Genomic DNA, 23620 nt, shown 5'->3' with positions numbered 1-23620 from the left:
GAGGGACACCAGTGAGTAAGCAAGACAGACTAGATAGCTCTAGCTCTGCTCTCCAGTAGTACCTTCCAGTTTTACATATTCCTAGTGTAAGGAGTCATTTATCTTGCTACCATTGGCTTCCATTAAAACATCTGATGGGTCAGTTGGTGTTCATTTCATCATTCATTTGACATTACTGATATGGTTGGAATTCTCCCACTGACCTAGTTCAGATGACATGGCAACTCACCATGGGTGATCAGTCAAGTTGGGTTGCTGCAGTTTCATCTGCGTGGCTTATTCTCAAACAAGCCAATAACCTATAGCCTGTTTTAGGGTACTTCATATCCATGGTGGCTTATTGTGTTGTCTGAACCTGGCAGGAAGTTTCCATTATGGGTTTCTCAAAAGTGCTACAGAGTTGCTTGGCAAACATGTCCCAAAAATGTGACATTCCTTACAAGTGATTTCATGTTCTGAACTCAGCCTAGCAGCAATCTCTGGTGCTGTGGCCTCCTCCTTCTTCCTCCATTCTCCTCCTTCATTAAGCAAAATTTTGTCACTGCCTTTTTTCTTTCTTGCCCTTGTGAGACAGCTATATTATAATCTGCATGAGGACCTTGAAGGCACATGCAGTTCTGCCAAGTTTAGCTTTGTCTTTGTTGTGCCCTGCGTCCATACACCTGCACCAAGTTTTCTGAAAGGCTCTTGAAAAAGAAGACTTAAATCTTTTCACTGAAGTAGCAAAGGCAGTATTTTGACCTTGCAGGGATTAGGCCCATGCTTCCTATAAAACAGCCTTCAGGTTATGTAGGAAGATTCTGAGTCAGTCTAAGAGGAAGGATGAGAATCCCTAGCTGCAATTGCAAGGCCAGTGGACCCAGAGATTAGTTAGGTAGTTACTGGACATTGGTCAGTTTCAAATACTGTGAGAAAGCTTAGCGGACATGCTAATGAAGAGAAGAGCTGACCAAGCATCATTAATCCCAAGGCGCGGCATCAGGTAAAGCTGAAAGCATCTGTCCAAATGAAGTACCTGCAGTGAGATGCGGCAGCAGAGATCACAGCTGCATTCTGTTCAAGGCGTAGCATGTACTTGAGCCTCCAAGCTCAGAGGTGCATCAAGGGCATGGGGCACCTGTAGCACCTGTAGTATTGCACCTTTGGTATGTAAACTTTCAATTGTGCAGCAAATCTAGACCAAGATTAACACTTTTCTCTTTTGTGAATTCTTCCCACTGTTGCTCACTGTTTCCACTGTTGTTATTCCTCAAAAAGCCCAACTTTATCATCTCCACTATGCATGGGAACATGTGGCGCATCATCTGTCTTCCAGGCTGGGAACAAATAAATCCAGAATGGATGTGTCATTTGCTCCAGGGACTCTTACAGGAAGTCAGACCATCTTTGCCTGCTGTGAAGCACATTTCTGACCAACCCACAATGGAACCTGCATTGGAGGCAGAGTTCTTACCCACTATCCTGCCTTTGGATCCCTTCATATAGGTACCTCAAGAGTGGGGTTACAATGAATCTAGGGCCCTGATTTAGGTGGATGGAGCCCACTGCTGTCAGAAAGCTTGGGCACATTAATAGATCTCTCAATAAGTCTAGAGGCACAGAAATACCTGCAAATCATCAGACATAACAAGTCCATCCCCCGCCCCCCGATTTTCAGGGAGATATTAGTGCAAGCTTTAGTGCATTCCCTCTTGCAGTGAACACTTCACAACTAGAAAAAAAATAAGGAAAACGTAACTTACAATGAGCTCTCTGAGGTTGCCAGACATCATGCCATTCTATGACCACAGGAATATGATACCCAGTTATATCAATGGCAGTAAGAGTGCCTTGTCCTAACCTCAGATACCATTCTATGAAGACTTGTTACTCACCAGTGCATGATTCCTCCTCCCCGACTCCAGGTGGATCAAGTCATGTTGAGCCCTGTACTGCACAGATACCTGTTTCCAGTCTACCCAATCTGCAGCATTCCATTTGTAACTGCTTCAAGGCATCCACGCACTGCCCCCCTCAGAAAGGCTTTCAGAACTACAATAGGTCCCATGACTCTTTCCCTGCTGCCCCTGAAAGCTGTCCATGCCACTACCAGAACAAGTACAGCCAGCCCCCAACATCCTACACGAACCCACAGATGTTCCATCTAAAAGAAAGGACCTGGGCACCACCATTTGGGAATACTTTTTCAAGGGAATTGCCGTCAGAGTTGAACTTCCCTTTGAAGTTATGGCTAAGGCCTTCCAAGAGAGGAGGTTTCTCCCACTTCTTCTACCCAGGCACATATGTCTGAGGGAGCTGCAGTAGGGATGCATCACAGTATTGCTGGTCTAAACCAGATGGTAATGCAGTTCCTCACTTGTACAGGTGAACCTCTAGAAGATGCATTTGGTAAGCCTGACAGGACCATTCTCCCTAACCTATTTCAGGTGAGGGAGGGAGGAAAGTTGTCCCTAGATCCTAGCAAGCCATCCTTCATTGGCTTTCCAGAGGAAGAGGTGGAGAAGTCTCTGAAGGAGAGGATGAACTGGAGGAGGAGCACCCTGAACCACCAAGAGAGCAACAGATTCTGATGGCCATAGAGCCCACACAGCTCTCCAATGTAGATGAGGCATCAAAGGAAGTGCCACAACTAACCAGCCAACACACATTTGAAAAAAGAGTAAAACTGGGTACTCCCCACAAAGCACTTCATTGCTACCGTTGAAGCATCAGCACATTTATGAGCTTTATAAGAAATGAACACATGGGAAAATAGAAGGGCCAGTGACCATCTGGACTCAGTCTAGACAACTAGATCATAGGTAACAGCATCTGCTCTTCAAGTAAATGGAAACCTTAGACCTCATATTTGACTAGGTGAAAGAACCAACTACTGCCATTGACAGCTGGACAGATGTCATTTGAATTTGGTGGTAGTCTTATAAACATCTGGGCAAGGCCAACAATTGCAAGCTTTGTATGAGCTGTATACCTGCAGTGCATCACAGTAGTTTCACCTCCACATACTCCTTTGCAACAGAGCCATTCTGTGGCACCTTTATTGTCCCCTTAGGTAGTCTTGTGGTCTTCCTTGTGTACCTTGTAGTGGTTCCTTTGGTCACAGCACACTGGGGCCCAGACCCAACTGAATAGCTACTCTTACCATGACTTAGAAACATAGAAAACAGAGCGAGTCAGAAGGGGCCTCCCAGGCCATCTAGTCTGACCTCCTGACTTGAGCAGGAAGAAGCAAAGCAACTGGTTCAGAGACCTCTGCAGAGCTGTGGACACTGCCAGCATCATTCCATGTAGGCAGGCATGGAAGAACCATATTGGGGAAAAGATGCAAGTGCTTCCTAATTTATTTTTCCCCCATGCTAAACCACCATGTTCTTACTTCTCCCTCTTGCTACAGGCTTTGCTGCTCTGTTCTCATCCTGTCTTTCTTGTAGCAAATTAAAAATCCATAATTTGAATGTGAAGGTGAAGGTTGTGCCAGTGTGCTTTCAAGAACATGCTCAGCTGCAATTTGCAACCACAGTGTTGTGTGGTGGAGAAATGGGTTGCAGGGATGCATCTGGTTCATTTCTGGTACCACAGACAGACTAGTAGCAGTCATCTTGAATACTTTGGGGGGAGGCTGGGGATTGAGTTATTGCAGAAGAAGCTCCTATTGCTGCTGCAATGAAAATTGTTCTAAAAACTCTTTGTGATCAGGCTGACCTCTTCCGGTGTCACATGGTGCCTACAGTGGATTCTACAATAGTTCTGTTGCTCTACACTGCAAGTGGAGGGCAAGGGGAGGAACTGGGCTGCAGAAGAACCCTTTGCCAGGATGACCAAAGACAGCTCAACAGTCTGCGGTAGCTGGAAAGAAATGTCTGTCTGTCTGGACAAAGATTGTAATGTTGCAATTGCAACAGCTGTAGCAGAGCAGTTTTCAGCAGACCAGTGTGTTATTCCTTTGACCTCCAGTGGGCACTGCTGTGTACTGGAGCTGATTGGATTTTGCTGTGGAATGCCAGAATCTTCCTTCACAGAATCACAGAATCTTCTGAATGTCTTGGGCCATTTTTTTAAAGTACAGCAGCAGAAACAGGTCCTGTAATTCACCATTCAGACATAGCAATGAGGAAATTCATATTAGCAAATGAATAAATAAATCAAAGCTGACTCTACAAATGTACTTTTAACATTGAGTACCTCATCTTCAGCACTATCTTTGGATTTGTGAAATCTACCTCATGCAGCAGTTTCAGAGAAATGGTACATGTTCTGAACAAGCTTTACACACCTGATGTTTTAAAAGAGGTAGGGTGCAAGAGAAGAATAGGAAAATGTCTGTTATGTGGTGGATGCAGGGGATTCTTCACATGTCTGCGTTCTAGGTCCATCTGGGAAGAGGTAAAGAGTTCCACAACTAAAATACGTTTTTGTAGCATGGTGCTCCAGACACATGAGGACTCCAGGGCAGACTCCAGGGCAGATTTATGGATTTATATGCTAGTGTTTGGGGGAGAAGCCATGACATTTTGATATTCTGGATTTCATTGTTAGCAAATAAGCCAGCCATAGGATCATTCTTCAGCAGCCTCCCTGTCATGGTAGACAGACTCAGCATGCACCCCCTCATTTTCAGTAACTAGGCTTTTGAATTCAACTGAGGAATTGTTCTGGTTTCCAAGGATGCCCTGATGGCAAAACTAACTAATACACAGTCATACTAGACATTCTGCAAAGTGCATTTTGGGAACTTATAATCCCAGCGGCACTCCCTTCACGTGTTTCTGGATGTGGAAGAAGACCTTGTACCAGGCAGTATGGTCACTTGTGGCATCCTTCACCATATTTGCAAGGGGATGTGCTCCTTCACCACAGCCCCCCAGCTTCTAGGACCAGAGGCTAAGAATGATACCATTGTGATCAGTAATTGTCCAAATCAGCCCCTGTTGGGCTGAATCCACCATCCAAAGCAGCAAGATGGCATGAAGTGCACAATATCTACACAGATGTCACCAAATGGAACTGGAATCATTACCTACATGTGTATCATACAGCATTTATAAAGGAGCTAATGACAGGAAAATTACCTATTCTGCCTTCAACTATTATGTTTCTTAGAATATAGTAGGTAAGCCTCCCCCCCCCACCATATCCATAGTGATACCATAGCAATCATAACCCGTGTAAGTTTGGCGAGACTGAGCCATGATAGGTTTCCACCCTCCCAGTTTTCTGCCTGAGAGCATTCCCTATTGTAAATCACCCCCACTCGTTGGTTCAGTAACATCTCATTTTCATGTATAATCACATCTCATTCTTGTACGATATCCATTCAAAGTCACGCACCCCATCAGTGTCACTTTCCGTAGCAGTCCCCATATAAGCAAAGCCTATAGTCAGCAAAGTGCAGGTACCTCAAAGTTCCTTGCCAAACTAATTTAGATAAGAACCAAGGACTGTTGACTCCATGCCAAGAAATGTCAGGATAACATGCTACTAATCTTGGTCTCACAATAAAGATTTTAAAAAGATTGCACGACCATGGCTGCTTATAAAAGACAACAGGTATGAAAAGCAAGCAAAGAAAATGTCGTGCTAGCCACAGACAAAGTACAAGACAAAAAACAAAAGGAAAGTCAAGAGTTACCGTTTTTTTATTTGAAAAGCATGCATAGGTAAGTATTGATCAACCAAGGAGAGTGGAGAGATCAAGAAATAGTTCTCTGGGAGCCAGCAGAGGTTTGATACTCCCAGAGCACTCGGCTGATCAATAGTAAAGAGGCTGCTAATTTAGCAAGGGAGCAAAGGATTGCAGGGTAGAGCTTTGCCTGCAAAGGCCCTTGGGGTACATGTTAGGAGTGAGCAGGAGGAGTGAGCTGGAAACATGCTATAACAAGCCTCAAAAGAGACTGATCATCTGTCAGCTCCATCAGCCTAACAAATGATCCCTGTGTGATCCAGTGCCTACAAAGTGTGATCCTCTGGAAAGGGAGCTGGCTTATCCCAACATCTCTTCTTTGACAGGAATTCATGATGTGTCCTTAGGGACCCAAGTCTCATTAGAGCTTCCGGATGTGCAAAATAACGCTGCCGTTGTAGCTGAGAAGGCAGCAGGCACGGTAGAAGCAAGCATCCTACAGCGGGATTGTTGCAATGCTGCCATCCTGCTGTATTGAACACCTTCACTGGAGGTGAAGCAATAAAATATAATTAATTCAACTGAATATTAATTATAATTAATTATTAATATAATGAAATATTAATGATTAATGAAATATTAAATTTCCTTAATTCAGTGGTGGTATTAAACATCCACACCTCAGATCATGGATAAGTTAAGCATATAGGGCAAAACAGCATGAATCTGCTTGGGAGGCAGGCCTCTAATAATGTTCAAACAAAGCAGGGGGTTGGACCCGATGGCCTTCTTGGCCCCTTCCAGCTCTGCTATTCTATGATTTCATGATTCTATTATCTTTTTAACAGGGTTAAGAAAGAAGCCTTGCTCTCTTGCAGTGCACTCATCACTGAAGGCCCTTGTAGAGACTCCAGCAAATGCTGCAGCCGAATAGATGGCCAACTAGCAGTAGACAGTTAATGAAGGCTAATCTGCAGTAGTGAAAATGGGAGGGAAAACCCATTGTGTCATCGTATTAAATGATCCTAACTATAAATTCCACTATCAGCCTAACTCTTCCAAATAAAAGTCTGTCTCTATTTTCAAAGGTAGATTCTCCCATAAAGGTAATTTGGCATGGGAATATGGATTAAACTGCAACTGATAAAGCATTGCATTCCAAGTCTCTCTCACTACTAAAATCATTAGCAGAGCCATCCCTTTCTTTTTAAAATACCTAAATACTATCCTTGTCCAGCCAGAAAGAGATGCCAAATAAGTTGACTCCAAAATAATCCAGAGAGGGATATCAAAAGAAAAAAAAACATTTTTCAGCCATCAGTATGCGTTACCAAATAAGCCATACAGCTTTAAATCCTCCCTCCATGCATCTTTTTCAGTGAAAAATTGGAAGAGGATCCCTCTCCCAATGCAAGGCCTAAGCTGGCATTTCTAAATTGGTGTAAAACAGTAAAAGCTGCCTTGGTTCAAATGTACATTTGATTTCTATGTTCTGTCCCAAATTAACAAGATTCTTTTTTTGTCTGTGTGCAGCCCCACGGAAGGGTATTCAGCCTGATGCATGATATAATTAAGCATGGAAAATTTGAAAGGCTTAGATTCATCAAACCTTTAAGCCCCACCTTTTCTGTGTCCTCTGTTTGGCACATGATGCACACAAGGGAGGGGCATGGTTTCCACAAACAGGTGGTTAACAAGGCTTACTAACCATGTAGTAATAGTTTCCCTCTACTCTTCACTAGTCATCTAGAATACTGTGCCCAGTTCTGGGCACCAAGATTTAAGAAAGATGCAAAAAAAAATAGGGTCGGGAGGAGGGCAACAAAAATGATCCAGGGTTTAGAAACACTGTCCTATGAGGAGAGACTGAGAGACTTGGGCATATTCAGCCTGGAGAAGAGAAGACTGAGGGGGACATGATAAGTGCCTCAAAGGCTATCACAAAGAGGAAGGTCAAGATCTCTTCTTGCTGATATCAGATTGTAAGACATGGAATATTCAATTTAAGTTTTGGCATCTCAGATTCAGGATTGATATCAGGAAAGTTTCCTCACTGTCAGAGCAATACAACAGTGGAACCAGTTGCTAGAGAGGTCATGGACTCTCCCACACTAGACACATTCAAAAAGAAACTGGACAGTCATCTGAGTGGGATGATGTAAATAAATGACCAGCAACAACAGATGGTTGGACCCAATGGTCTTCTTGGCCTCTTCCAACTCTACTATGATTCTTTTATTCTGTGTGCAGGTTGCAGGCTTGCTGTTTTGCAAGCCCTCATGGAGCACAGCTTCCAAGTCATCTGAAGGCAGTGAGGGTGGTTTATCAGGGTGGTTAACAAACTACCCAGAAGTCATGGCATGCTGTTGAACCCACAGCCACAACCCACCATACTTAATAAGCCCCAGGGGGCAGCTTTAAGCAAAGAGCAGGGCCAAGACTGTCTTCTACTTTGAGAGGGGCAGGGGGAGAGAGAGGTGATCGTGCTTCAGTTCGATCTCACTATTTAGGTTATGCAAGGCTTGTTTGGTTTATAATGGAGCTGTCTTGCTTGCTTGTTAATTACCAAATATACTAGAATAAAGGCTGCATAAGAAAATCAGTTTTCATAACTTAGGGAAAGCAGCTTGATCACCCAAAAGCAATCCATGAAACCAAAAGAGTGACTGTTATCCAGAACAAGAGGAAGGCTGTGAGAGGTTTGTGGTGAGATTTGGGCAGTTGTTTGCAAACCTACTGTTATCCTCTGGTAGAGAAATTAATCATGTTTCCTTTGTCCTACATGAAGTACCTGGGATTAGTGTTAACAGCCAAAAACACCTAAAGAAGCTTTATTAGTGGCTACTCTGAAACTCATAGCCTATGCAAATCCAAAATCAGCAAATCCAAAATATTTCAGATTGTACAAATGGATTTCGGAGACTGAATCTCCAGCAGAAGATAGCTGAGCTAAGGAAGACAGGGCTTTTATTATAGAACTGATTCTGATTCAGTTGATCACTCCTGGCAATTTGTCTTTGGAGAGGCTGCAGTAGAAGGTATCCTATGGGGCCATCGATTCTAACTCTTCCTTCATGAGCATCCCTGACAGGAGCATCCAAGTTTCTCAGAGGTAAGGAGGAAAGCATTCTACACATTGTCAAAGACGTGTGTTATTTGTTTCTCCCCTGTTTCTCTAGCCCTATCCTTTGGCTCCCTTTCTTCTCTTTCAAGCAGCCTTTTAAACATTTGAAAATATGTATTTGTTGTAGTTGATGTTGTCTTTTACCTGGAATATTTTACAGTTGCTCAGTAAGAAATGCACAATTCTGACTTTCACCTTTGATTAGTAAATTTCTAAAGCAAGCAAATGCTTTTAGTAAATGTTCAAATGTCATTCTCATGTCCTCCATTTACCTGGAAAAGAAAAGAATCATGCAAAGGCCATTGATGTGCCCCCCCCCCCCCAAAAGGCCCATGATACAAACAGTCTTGAAGTTCTCCCTGGGCTACCTTAGGAAATACCAATATTCACCATGTTTGTGGCACTTCCTATTATGTGTGTGTGTGTTTATATAAACAAAACAACCTAAAGTGTTGTCATCTGGAGGCCTAAACAGTTATCATCTGGAGGCCCAGCTTAGGTCTGCAAAGGATCACCACTTAAACAGCAGACAGAATAATATCACAACCATTGAGTGAAGCAATTCTGCCACAGAGAAGGCAGCTCTGTTGTTTTCTCTGAACACAAAGTTTGTACATTTCCTTTATCTCTATCACAATCTCCCGCCAATGTGGTTTTGCTTGTGAGATGCCTATCTTTGTTAGCAATTAACTAGTTTGCTTCCATAATGGAGTTGTCATGGCTGTGCTTCACAACCTTAGACATTCCTACTCCCCCAAGATTTTATTTTGGACATCCAATTTTGACTATTCACCAGGAGCTGTTTTAATTTAAACATATTCAGCCTGGCATGTTGAGGAACAGTGTTCAGGGCAAAGAACTTCTCCAGGCTCAAGAAAGAACAGCAGCCTTTAGGAAGGATATTGCCTGATTTCTATTCTGATGCCTTTGTCATCAGCCAATAGTGCAGCCTTCCCCAACTCAGTGCCTTCCAGATAGCAGCCCCAGCCAGCTCAGCCAGCGGATGGTGCAACCCCAACAACTGGAAGGACCCACCATGGGAAGGATGCAGTAGAGTAAGAAAGGATTCTTCCATCCTTTTTCTGGGCATTGGTGAGAGGATGTTGCACATTTATATGATTTATTAAAACAGTTTGATGCTGCCTTTTAAGGCAAATTCTCAGGGCAACTCACATTACGAAGAAGATACAAAATAATCACTGCACAAATAAAGCAGATCGAAACAATGATAAATAAGAACCAAATGGGAACAAATTCTTAAAAGTCAGATAAAAACAATTAGCAGGACTGACATTATGTCTTAAAGGAGTGGGAAGATAAAAAGGCATGTGCCTGATGCTGGAAAGACCACAAAACCCTGGACCCAAAACTATCACTTGAGCCTCAGGAAGACCTGGTGGCTAGGAGCACCTTTTTTCAACTGCAAGTGAGGTCCTACCTGGACAGGCAGAGTCTAGCCACAGTAAAACATGCTCTGGCAACCTCTTGATTGGACTATTGCAATATGCTCTGTGTGGGGCTGCCCTTAAAGATAGTCTGGAAACTTCAGCTGGTACAGAATAGGGCAACGCAACTGCTGGTGCAAGCAAGTTTGCATGCCCATACTACTCTGATATTATATCATCTGCACTGGCTACCTGCTTTGGGCCCAATTTAAGGTGCTTGTTCTAACATATAAAGCCCTAAATGATGTGGGACCAGGATACCTGAAGGACCAGGTACCTACTGCTCCCATATGTACCTACTCAACAGGGCCAACTTGCAGGATAGATTAGCTCACCATGGCTTATTCAGGACCTGATCATAGTCTGTGATGTTGTGTGAACTTGGACAGCAGGGGTTGTGCAAGAGTTAGACAACACACAAACTAAGAATGGACTTAGGGCTATGCAAAAGTTGTTTAATTCTTGTTTGCACAGCATGTGACTGGGTGTACCCACCACACACTTGCCTAGAATACACCACAGTCCACCTGTCTTGCTCTGTGCGGTCAGAACATTTTCTGCACTGCAGGAACTATTTATTTATTAGATTTATATTCTGCTTTTTTCTTACAACAAACTCAAAGCAGCTTATATCATTTTCCTCCTGCTGCTCTCAATCTTATCCCCACAACAACAACCCTGTGAGTTGTTTGGGCTGAGAGTCTGTGACTGGCCCAAAATCATGGAGTTGGCTTCATGGCCAAGCGGGGACTAAAACCCAGATTGCCTGAGTCCCAGCCCCATGCTGTTAGACACCACACCACACAACTTGTAATATCCTCCAATTTCTCTGTAGTTCTGGATATCCTACATAAGTCCATTTGTGCTTCCTTGCATATTTGACTGCTCTTACTGTACAATATATAGATGTAAATATTAAAAGGATGTCTTAGAAAAGTTCAGAACCAGAAAATTAACTGATCAAATTATCAGTTTTCAAAATTTCTAATATTATAGTTATTATAATTTGTTCAGTTGGAGAGTTCTAAAATTAATGTTTTTTGAGCAGCTGGAAGGTGCAAGAGAGTTGACTGAACTTTGTGGAATGTGAACTGCTGGTGTACAGTAAAGAGAACTGAACACAGCCTGGCAAGTTCCTGACATAAAAGCTCCAGGCTGATCTGATAAAAGATGACAAGGCTCCTGAAAAATGTTTAAACCTGCCCCCCCCCCACTCCACCCCTTCTTTCTTCATGTCATAATATGGGAAGGAGCTAACATGCTCTAAAATGAAAGTAGAAAGGGAAAAGAGCAGAAAAACAGAGGCGGCTACAGCAGGGTAATTTTGAAGTGTCTTATTGTCATTTGTAGAAGACAGACCTGGCTTAACACAGGCTGGATGGCCCTTCAAGCAAACTCTTAGAGCTGCGTGTGCTGTGCCCAGCCCCTCTGAACGAAACCATGGCCACCTAGGCATGCCCCTACCATGGTATGCCCTGAGGGAGGCAAATGTTGGCCCTCTTCCTCTAAGCTTCCATACAGCCTGAAGTGCCTGATTCTGCCTAATCTTGAAAGCTAAGCAGAGTTGGGCTGGGTTGAAATCCTGATGGGGGACTTGGTCCTGCACTGAGCAGTCAGTTGGATGCGATGGCCCGCTAGGCCCCTTTCAACTGTATGATTCTATGACTATGACTCTCTGACCATGAAGCAGATGCCCTGCAGTATGGTGCAGGGAAAGATTTATATCCTTGTCACCTGGCCCAGTAGCCTCCCCTGGCTTTCAACTGTAAGAGCAGCAATACTGTGCTCTAGTTCAGGATATCTCTCCTGGTGGTTTAGGAAGTTACTGTAGGCTTCAACCATATGGACACTTTTAAATTAATTTAAATTAATTCATGTGTTAAAAAAAAAAACCTCTGAGGTGCACACCTGTAGGGTCCCATTGCTTTGCATGGATCCCATTGGAATTTCAGGCTTCTAAGTTTCACATTCTTGTCACAATGGCATTGACACAGATCCACATCCACCTTTATTATTATAGATTTTAAAAGCTGATAAAAAGACACACTGGAAAAAAAAGTTTTGCCTACTGGACTACTGCCTACATTGCTTTGCTATTAATATTAGTGTTTCTTTCCAGCTGATTTTGATGCTGCACTTGAGAATCTGCTTTTAATTCAACTATCAGTTGTTTAGGAATGCTTTCATACTGCTAACTATATGAGAGTATTCCTCATACAGGAAGGCAAGCAAGATATTCCACAGAAGCTAACCTGCTCTGGAGCTTAGAACCAGAACTCATTGGAATAGTTCAGCTCCTCTGCCAAATAATAATTCATGCCCGTTTTACAAGCTGTTAAAACTATTGATCCTGCTAATCACCTAATAAACCAAATAAACCATGGACAAACAATATTGTTAAGACCAACTGGGGCACATGCAAGACTTCAGCTTCTCTATAGGATACTTTGGGTAAAAGTATTCTAGGTGCTGAGCTGAGGAAAGAGAGCCTATTGCAAGAGCTCATGTCCTCTGTGAGCAAATCAGGCCACAATTAGAGCAACTTTCAAGAACTTGGGTAAGAGAAAGGTTAAACTTGGAGTTAATCTGCTAGGCCTAACCTAAGCATCCACGAGAACTGGCAGATCTGAAAGTAAGGAAGATAAAATTCTGAAATTTGAAAGCACCAATAAATAAATATAAGAACTTGAATCCCAGACTAAGGTTGCTTACAGAAGTGAATGGAAAGAAAGTTTACCAATCCCTTCAGCCACTTGTACTTGCCCCACACAAAGCTGGACAAGGGGCTGCCTGAATAAAATGGAGAGGGTGCAAAGGGTTAATGGGGGCAATAGTCACAACTTTAGGCAAGTTAACTTTAAATGTGCAGAAAGGATATTTCCCCTCCCTCCTTCCCACTTGCACCCCCCTGTGCTGCATCTCATTGTTCTGGGAAGAACCACCCAACCCTCTGGGGAGGTTGCAGGCAACTGCAGTAGAGAAGAGGTGATGGGAAGCTTTCTCCAAACTTCCTGGAAACCAGCATCTTCAGCATCCAAGCTCAGGTGTGGAGAGTTGCATGCAGTTGTTTGGTTCAAGTTCATTTTAGGGTAGGGATTTGTAAAGTTTTCTTTGATGCTAGCAGCTTAACAAAGGTAGTGCTTGGGCTTCCTGCAGCAACCAAATAGACAGTAGGTGAGCTTGAAGGGTATCATTTTGGCCTATCTTTTAATTATGCTAAGTTTATTGACCTTTGAATACTTTGTGCTAATACACCTATGCAAAGAGGCTTTGTAATAGCTATTGGCTGATGTTATTTATGGGATGCTTCTGAATGTCCTGGCTATATGCATGGATTGTTTTTGCTACTGGTTTTTAAGTGCCATTATTTGAATTACAGCATTGCATTTTTCCCCATTTGTGTTTTTGATTTATATTTGGTGAATATTTTAATTAAGGAGAGCTTATAAAATATTTTAGTTAAACAAACTTGAAAATTGATATGTGAGCCAGGGTCAGAGGTACTGTGAGGGTAAAAGGCCTTAAATGGCATTTTTAAGGGTATTGGAGAAATACTTTTCACAGTGACTTGTCTTAAGCAGAACTCTTGTGTGTGAGGCTTGAGCTCTATCTGTGCTCAGCCTACAGTGGAGAAACTTCTGGCCCACATATCTGCACGTAAGCAGCCATGAGGTTAAAGTGGTTGTTTCAGTCCCAGTTCCTTATTCAACACAGAGCTGGCTGAGTGGCCTAGGCACACCTATTTCTTTCAGGACCATCCCTAGCTTCTTGTAATCCACATAGTCAAAGATGTTGGTATAATCTATAAGGCACAGTCCAATCTGCTTCTGAAATACTTTCACCTGCTTCAGTAGCAGATGTATATTTGTGATAAGATCTTGGCTGCCTCTTTGTTTTCGGCATCCAGCTTGAATGTCAGGTTCGCATTCCATGTAGGATTAAATTCTTTGTTGCAATGAGTAAGGAATTGATTTTTGGGCTGGAAACCTGTCAGAGTTACTGGGCTTGGTTCCCTAGATTCTGATCCACTTCGATGCAGTTGTGAGCCCAAACTCCTGGCAAGTGTGTCCAGTGTAGGCATGGCACTTACTGGGAATCAAATCCCACACAAACACCACACAAGTAGCATCTATTTTTCCATGCCATGAACAGCAGCCTTTGTGGTGCTGCACATGATGTGGAAGAAGCTTACTGGTTCTACAACCTTTATTCTGCAAGTGTTCATGGGCTTCCTCATGGCTCGGCTTGTTTTCCAAGGATCAGGGTATGGGACATGGGCGGCAGGGACAAGGCAGAGGCACTGGGACCAGGGCAACAGGACTCAAAGCAATACAAAGTCCAATAGCAAGGTTCAATAATAAGTTCAAATTGTAGTCACAGAACAGTTTGAGGTCTGTATGTACTAAGTATGTATGCCCTGTATGTACCAGGGCAAGGCAAGGCAAGGCAAGGATGTGGCCATGAACAAGCCAAAGGTCAAGAACAAGGAAGACAAACAGAGCAGGGCGCAGGTACCTTGAGGCAAGATAACCAGGCAGAGATCAGGAGCGATGAAGGTGTGGCAAGCAAGGCTAGGTAGCAAGGTGGTGAGGCAGAGTGAAGTGCGGGTGATAAGATAGAGTCACAGTAAGACAATGTGGCAAGGCAAGTCACAGTAAGGCACAGCAGGAACCAGATGCATCAAGGATCAGACAGGATGCAGGAATTGAAACACAGCTAGCAGGGAAACCTGCATTGCTGAGGTGAGACAACAAGGCAGGATGCAGCAAGATAGGACGCAGCAAGACAAGGCAAGAGACAGATACAGGTACTGATCCTCAGCTAACACGGAAACCTGCATTGCTGAAGTAAGACAACAAGGCAGGATGCACCAAGCAAAACAGGAACCAGCTCAAAGTGCCAGAGGTAGACTGGATCACAACTTGAAGGAAGACCTGTGTTGCCAAGGCAACATGGCAAGACAGAATACACAGCAAGGCAGGTTGCATGTCAAGGCTCAGGCAAGATACAGGCAGGACAGCAAACAGTGTTACTAAGGCAAGTGCTGGAGGGAAGAGCTTGCTCTTATATAGCTCTTTCCCCAGAACTGCTGAGAATGGCTGCAGGGTCTGGGACTGATCCTGTGAATGAGGCATATAAAATCTCTTATTCAGGCACATCCCACAAGATGGGCATCTCTTCCCAAGGCTGGCATGGCAGCAAGCACTGACGTGGTGAGGGGGCAGCATGACAGGGGGCAGAGAAGCAAAGATTTGAGATGTGGAGCAGTGAAAAGGTAAGAGTGAGGGGTGGAGTGGCAGGTATGGCGGCAGCAGAGCAGAGCAAGGCAGCTGGGCATGCATCAGGAGGGAGGACTGGCAGCGCCTCCAGCAGCAGCAACCACAAGGCAGCCATGGATGGCACTCCTATCTGGCTGCTGCTCTGCTGCTCCCACAGGGTTTTAATCCTGTGTTACTCTAATTAGTAGATGGGGGCCCAGCAGAGCAGCAGGAAAAAAAGAGGCAGCTGGCTGAGAACATGCCCAGGGGAGCGTATGGGCCAACAGGGTAGAGGCAGGCAACACAGTCTGGAGCAGTGTATGTTAGGATTGGTTCCCAGCTGTGCAGCCGTTTAGAGGAAAGATGAAGGCACATGGAAGCTACTCATGAGTAGTTACCTCATGAATGTTTTACAGGACACAACGTAAAAAGGGTTCATTATGTGTGAACACAGCCAATATACCACATGAGAGAGAAATCCTATGCAAGCAAAAATTCTATACAGGAAAAAAAGCATGTATATCCCAGCATCCCCAGCCAGTGCTGGGAATTACAGGACTTTTTTCTATCTAAACATACATAGAGTTGTGCCCTTAGGTTGTTTCCACCATCACACCCCTAAACTGAGATCTTCTCCATAGCTTTGTTCCTTACTTCCAAGTTCCTCACTCCCCTTCAGATATTGTTGTAGCCTTGGAGTATTCAAAGCAGCCACGTTCCAGCTCTAAGCCAGCAACTGACACTGTAGGGACCTGGCAGGATCCAGAGGCACAAAGTGGAACCGATGTCAACTTCTTCCCTTCCCTGGGTGCTAAAAATAAACAGCTGCTTCTTGCTCCCCTGTCAGATTTCTCCAGAGGTAATGACAACAAAGCATTCAGTCAAAGAGCAATTATTGCAATCTGATGCTTCCTTAGGGCAGGGAAACTTGCCAAAGCTCAGACAACCAACTGCATAGTGCTGCTCCAGGGGGAGAAGACTTTTAAAGGTGGACACACCTTTTCTATATGGACAGACCTGCTTCATTCATTGAAGACTCAATCCTGACCTGCCCACAAACTCTGAAGATCTGGCCTGATTGCCCCTCCGTAGCTGTTGGCATCATGTTTATTTAGAATGTTTACATTCTGCTGGAAATACACACAATCCACCTTAGGGATCACATTTCCCCAATAGTACTAAGTTTATTTTAAGGCAATTCTAGTGAAACAAGGCTGTCAGAGTTAATTTGGGGCTTTGCCAAGGCTTAATTTGTGACAAGCCTCTGTTGCTGAACCCATCTGCAGTACCAAGTCTAAGTTCTTCAGCTTTAATTGAATTGTCACGGACTGTGCTTTTGGCACTTCCTTGCCATTTGAATCCCCATTTTATCATTTCCTCCCCTCTTTGAGTGTAAAGCCAACAACCTGCCTTAGCCTAAATTCAGAAAGCTTGCACAAGTGGTTCATAGCTCTGGTAAGAAAGGTATGCTCTTCCTCCAGCAAAAGAAGGAGCAGGAATGGAATTCAGATAGGGGTAGGCCAACCACTTCTGGTGCTGCACCACCACTAGCATGTGCTTCTCCAAAAGCCCAAGAACATGCTTGATTTTTTAAAAAAAGTATTTCCCCAGCGTTCTGCTGCAATCTTGTGTGTGTATATATGCACCAGCCAAGTGAAGTTAACACTTGAGGAGTCTCCATGACCTCAGAGGAGAAGTGGTGCAGTTCTTTCGAAGCCATCTGTGATGTGCGGGAGGCCCCTTTGTCGCTTACTTGGAACACATTTCTGAGGCTGGAGCTGGGACTCCAAATACTCTTATAGCCATCTAGATAGTGTCTGGAGGCCATAGAATTATGCTGTAAATTATTTACCTCAAGGTACCATTGGGCTGTTTTACATGGACTTATTTCTTAAACCAAGGGTCCTCAAACTTTTTCACCAGGGGGCCAGTTGAAAGGTGCCAGTGCTGGGCACAGGCTGGAAAGGTGGTGCCGGCGGGGTGTGCTGGCCAGCACGCGGGTGCGGCGAGGCGTAGGCGGGTGGGTGTGTGCAGCAAGGGGAGGCAAGGCAGGGGCAGGCACGTGCCATGATGCAGTGTCTTCTCCTAGTGAGTCCAAAACAATCTTGTGAGCAAGTCGTTACCTCCCCATGCAGCCGGCAAGGCGGGCAGCAGTGGGCGCATGTGTGGTGCGTTGAAAACCTCTGAGGCATGGCGGGCTAGATCCAGCCCCCAGGCCACAGTTTGAGGACCCATGTCGTAAACCAAAGATGGGCCCACTGCACTCCACCATATACTTTCTAGCTCTGACCCTGTGCTTAGCTTTCCTTGGGTGCTGAAACATTTCACATTGGGCCAGTACTTCTATTTAACTTCCTCTTACAAATGAATGATTAAGCAGAGAGAAGCAGCTTGCCGAAGGTCACTCACTAACAACAATTTTGGCCTTGTGGATTTAGCAGAGCTGTAGCATTATGGGCTTTGTTTTCAATGTGGTGGGAGGCAAGGAAAGGTGTTTAGCTATCCAGTCATATACCTGCTTTCTTTGAAGGAGGCAACAGGGTTTTCCCAGTTAGGCTTACATAAAGTTGCAGGCTTAGGAGAACCTCAGTCTGCCCCCTTTAAAAATGCAGGCCCAGCCAGCTGCCTGATCCAGGGTTCCTCTCTTAACATGTCTGCACACATGCTGGATATTTCTCTGCAGTTTACACAGTGGGCTGATTCCATTGTGGATTCTACAGTAGAAGCCTTCTAGCCCATGGTCAAGAGTCTCGAAGAATCTTCTGATGAAGTAGTCAGGGAAACAGTGCAGCAGCATTAAGGATGCCTCTGCTGTCTGTGGCTGACCTGTCAATAAGGAACATTTTCAGCAGGGGAAAAATACAGGATCGCAAGGGAAAGGATTCTAGAAAGTTCACAAGATGCCAAATGGCTGTTGGAGGACCCCACTGCTCTGCTTCACTTTTAAGAAAAGCATAGCACATTCAGACAGTAGCAGATGACTGTGTGCCCCTGTTAAAGTAGGAATGCTTGCAAACTTCTTGTCTTCCCAATTTCTCCAAAGTTCAGGTTTCATTCAAACCACTGGTCTCATTGACCAGCACCACTGCACTGCTTTTACGTATTGTAGGGCTTTGTTCTGACTTTGGAATTCACTGCAGTTAGGATTTCCCAGTACCACTTACAGGTGACTGATGGACCTCAGTGCATGTGCACACTGGTTAAATCAGAGTGCAAGAAGGGATTATGATGTGTTTACATGAATACACAGAGGTTTCTTTAGGCGCTATTATTTACTCAACTGAACACTGTCACTTGTGTTCATCATTAAACTAAAAGTAAGGGGGGCTTGCACATTAAAACCTGCAACAAATTCTAGACTAACCCATTGTAAAATTCATTTCACAAATTATGTACGTTAAACCATAAGTCAGGCAGAAGGCATCTTTAACAGAGGAATAATAGAAAATGAGAGTGCTTCTTCATATGTTTAGCACTCATCCACGCATGCATGCCTGACATTTGAAGACTGCAGGGTATAATGATGACTTTGCCTTTTTTAATATACCTAACAGTGAATACTGCACTACAACTGGTATGCTACTTGCATAGGTAAATCAGCAATCACAGATCAAATGCATTAAGTTTTCACTGCACTTCAAAAACACAATATTTTTTAGTAGAGTTAATTTATACATTCACTGAACATCAAGTAATCTAGTGTCACAAATCAAATGGGCATGCATAAGTAAACCAATCAATGGAAATTTGAAAGGGAGCAAAAGACCATTTACTATTTTTGGTTGTTGTTTTGGATATGCTTGTTTAGAAAAAATATAAAAATCCATCCATCACCTGCTAACCCAATGACAGATCAACCTCTGTAATACAGAACAGCAGGCTGCAAGGAAGAGCAGGGAATGCATGGAGTTTTAAATATATTTTTATATTTAAATTTAAACCTAGCAATACTGAGAAAGCAAATTCTAACCTTAATCAAAAATTCTATAATCACTAAACAACCCAACTGTTTTGCACTTGCAAACTGTGTTGCTTGGAATGTAGGGAAAGTTATTCTGTGCTGATGTGAACAACTCAGCACAGGGTCTAGTGGTGATCTTTCACTATGCTGAGCCAAACAAGAAAGAAAGGAGATTGCAATGGTATGACAAACATTGCTATAGCAAGCAAGATTCAAAGAGAGATCAGGATCTGCTGCACAATTTCAGGGTGCTTTGCAGATCAGCATGGGTTTGATGCCCAATAGTTTAACAAGAGCAACATCATAAATACCCACCCCCAGGTAGGGACTGAAGAAAGATTACTGGAGGAACTAGGAGATTTTTGTATAAAAGAACTTCATTTCTTAGTACCAGTACCAGTTCATTTCTGGTACTAAAAAGGGGTTGGGGTGAAGATTTGGAGTTTTCTAAAACTTCAAAGTACAACTGGTAGCTTCTTACTAGAACACCAGCAACATTTAGTGTTGGCAAGATATTCAGTATTATTGAATAAAATCAAGTTGGGGTTCTTCAGTTCTCCATATTGCAAAAATTGACTTTGCTGCCTTGACAGGGTTCTGCTGTTAAATGTGGCCTTAAAATAATCCTTGATTGATTGATTGATTGATTAAAGTTCTTTCCATTGCAAAGTGGCAAGATTAGTGGATTTAAAAAAAAAAAGATTATTTCTGCCTTTTCCTATATTAACTTCTTTTGTTACACCATGCCTGCATTTGACTTAGGATAGTGAGGTCAAACTGGAAATATGTCCTGGTTATTAGCCATCCCGAAGCCCTTTAAACAGACTATGAATATTCAATGAATTTAAATTGGGAAGGCTCTAGTAAGCTCAGTTGATTCTCCACGTTGGGGCAACCAAACTTTCCTGTAGGTGGGCTAAGCAGCTCCCAGAAAACAGGTTCAGCACCTTCTCTTGGATAGCTCCCCAGGTAAAGAAACCGGCTGGCAGTTATTCTAGTTTTCTCCAATTTCCAATTTGTGATCCAGACATAAATATTTACAGCTATCAAAGCTGTTTATCCTGGCAGAGTTACTTCATCTTGGATGTAACATTTCCTTCAGTGCTGGATGCTGTACAGGACACACAAACATGGCGGTTCTTTCCCCAGGAATCATACAGTCCCTGTAGAAAGGGCAGAATGGGTTTAATTAAATACTGTCAACACTTAATAATTTTACAGGCTAAGGGGGAAAAAGAGGCTCTGCACACACACCAATATATGAGTTGCTTGTGATCCAAATGTTGATACTTCGGAAAGAAAAGATGAATGATGAATATGAATAAATGCACTTACATATACTAAAGTTTGTTTCTGTTGATGACTGTGGTTTTACATATTTAAAATATCTACTTTGAAAGATCCTATTTTATACCAATAGTGACCCTAAAGAGACTCTGCACACCTGTCACCAGAGCCCCTGAACATTACAAATTATCCTGGGTGCAGATGCTAAGCAGTGTTTCCCAACCTGATGACCTCTACTATGTTGAACTACTGCTCCCATCAACACAAGCAGCATAGCCAAGGGCACTTTTTGAGGGCAGCTACTTGGGGGAGACTGCTTTAAATTCAGGAGCAGGTGGCATAAAACTCTGCCTAAGCTTCTTGGTCTTCATCTCTTACCCCCCCCCCACCTCCCTGGGGAACTAAGAGTGCTTGGTCATAGCCTCTTGTCCTTACATCTTTCTGGCAAGAATGGCAGACACCTGGTTAGAGAACCAAGACACCTGGTTAAGGATGCCATGGTCCATCCAGTCCAAGGGTCTTTTTTCAATGGACAAGTCAAAAGCCCCTGGGTAGCATTTGTAAAATAGGTTTTAGGCTAGAAAAATTATCCATTTGGGTTTTAATCTAGATCTGGGTTCAAGTCCCTGCTTGGCCACAGAACTTACTAGATGATTATGGGCTAATCACAGACTCTCAGCCTGACCTACATCACAGAGTTGTTGTCATGAGTATAAACAAAAGCTGCCCTGGGTTCCTTGCCAGAAGAAAAGAGGTGGGATGAAATGCAATCTAACAACAGTAGCATGAAGAAGAACGGCAAAAACAAGTAGCTGTGTCAGTCCTAGCCCTTAAAACAATTACATAGGCTGGGCTGACCCTGAAATCCACCCCAGGGATCAAGAAGTGCCTTTCCAATCAAACCACAATCTGCCCACTTCAGCAATCAGAGACAGGCACTCTGGGTGCTCAGAAGTAGGAGATGAAGTTGAAGAGCACCCCACAGTTCTCACACACAGCGCCTGGTAATTACAGTCAAGTTGCCTATGAGCAAAATGCTTTCTTTTGACCACCATGACTGTTGCCTCTGCATGAATATATCAAATAGATGCCCCAAATCTCTGCATCTTATGCTAGGAAATCTTGCATTTTGTGCAGCAGCAGTTGGGATGTGGGCAGCTCAAGCGCCTGACTCCCTTTCCGGTGCGGACTGTTCCTCTTCTCTCTCTGCAGGTCCCTTGCATTAGGCCAACAGTATACTTCACTGGGCTCCCAGCCAATCTTGTGTGGGTCCATTCCTGGCTTAGTACCCAAGCAACTTCGGTTCTGCCGCAACTACATCGAGATCATGCCCAGTGTAGCTGAGGGCGTGAAGCTGGGAATCCAGGAGTGCCAACATCAGTTCCGGGGGCGGCGCTGGAATTGCACCACAATTGATGACAGCTTGGCCATTTTTGGGCCTGTTCTAGATAAAGGTACAGCATAAGAGGGTGGGACTGGGAGGGCACGTCAAGCTGCGGGTTCCCAATTGCACTCTTGGCATCTTCTGTTATGAGAAAGCCTGTGGCAGCAGGACTGAGAAAGGCTTCCCTCTGCCATTGGGAAGGGTCCAGGTAGTCAGCAAAGAGTTGGATGAGCCAAAGACTCTAGATGGCAAATTCATGTGTTCATACAGAATTTATAGAAATTCTGCAGAAATTGGATGAATTGGAAATACGAATTCAAAACTTCAAAGTTAAAAACTGATTATGTGGGGGTTTGTATGTTTTTAAAAAATGAATTTAACACCTAAATTCCTATGTGGGGATGTATTGGGTTAGAAGTAATTGCTTGATCGTTTTATATCAGAAAAACAACCAAAAGCAGCACAGAGAAACTGTCCCAAATATTACTGCATGAGCAAAGAGAGAGAAACCTACCTTCAAACTACTCAGAAAATCAGATAGAAGATAACTATTTACAAAGTAGGAATTAATTGAAATGGGCTTAAAGTTGTGCCATTTGTAGTGCCTTTCCAGCTGGAAAGTATTTTACCACTACCATTCTCCCTAAATAGCTTTTCCTTTGATTCTAAGTTTATACCATCAGTCCAAAAGATCACTGTATTACTACAAGTCCTGGTACACAAAGCACCTGACCCTCTATCAAAAATGCCTGTGCAAGTTCCATTGAAATAAATGAAAAGCTATGCAAGAAGCTGCCCAGCTCCTTCTCCATTTAATTGCTTGTACAGTGGAAAATGCCCAAGGTTTGCTGTAATATACACCATTATATATTTGTATTTATTTAATTGGATGGGAGCTATTGATCGTAAAAATAATGCAATTCTTAACCATACATTATTTTGCAGTGCTGTCCGCTTACCCTTTTTCCTCCCTCATTTTTTCTAACCGAACAATGTAGCTTTAGAGTGCAAATCACTATACTAAGAGATGGCTCAGCCTAATGGGCACCTGCAAACACGTTGGAACATTGTCTTCACCATCTTGGAAACATGGGGACATCTGGGTAAAACTCCATAGACACAATTGTAAGCCCACCTTGGTAAATTCCTACTTGTTTATTGATCATCTCTATCTGTCCTTAGGGCAAAGGCACCAGAAGAGAGATAGATTACCTCTGCATGTAAAACCAAAGATATGAGCTACCAAGCAACTTAGATTTTGCCAATGTGTGCCAAGGCTAGAGAAGTAGTAACAGCTGTTAATTGTTTTGAATTTGCCAGCAGAGCATGGCTCCCAATTGGCTGTGATCTTCAGAGGAGTCCCATCCAAGGTGGGCCACCTCAGTGCGACCACAACTGTATTCTGTTGTTGTTGTTGTTGTTACTCGCGAAGTTGTGTCCGACCCATCGCGACCCCATGGACAACATTCCTCCAGGCCTTCCTGTCCTCCACCATCCCCCGGAGTCCACTTAAGCTCACACCAACTGCTTCAGTGACTCCA

General features: G+C 43.6%; 1 protein-coding gene across 1 annotated transcript in view; it reads left to right on the top strand.

Annotated features, from left to right (window-relative positions):
• Positions 1–23620, top strand: part of WNT3 (Wnt family member 3) — a 35510-nt gene that overhangs the window by 3812 nt on the left and 8078 nt on the right. Inside the window, exon 2 of the mRNA XM_044447075.1 lies at positions 21908–22149. Within this exon, the coding sequence (XP_044303010.1) occupies positions 21908–22149 (242 nt within the window). The remainder of the gene's footprint in view (positions 1–21907; positions 22150–23620) is intronic.

Source organism: Varanus komodoensis, unplaced genomic scaffold (genome assembly GCF_004798865.1).
Source record: "Varanus komodoensis strain SLA01 unplaced genomic scaffold, ASM479886v1 scaffold50, whole genome shotgun sequence".
In the NCBI taxonomy this organism is placed as follows: Eukaryota; Metazoa; Chordata; class Lepidosauria; order Squamata; family Varanidae; genus Varanus; species Varanus komodoensis.
This window is presented reverse-complemented; position numbering and strand designations above follow the sequence as displayed.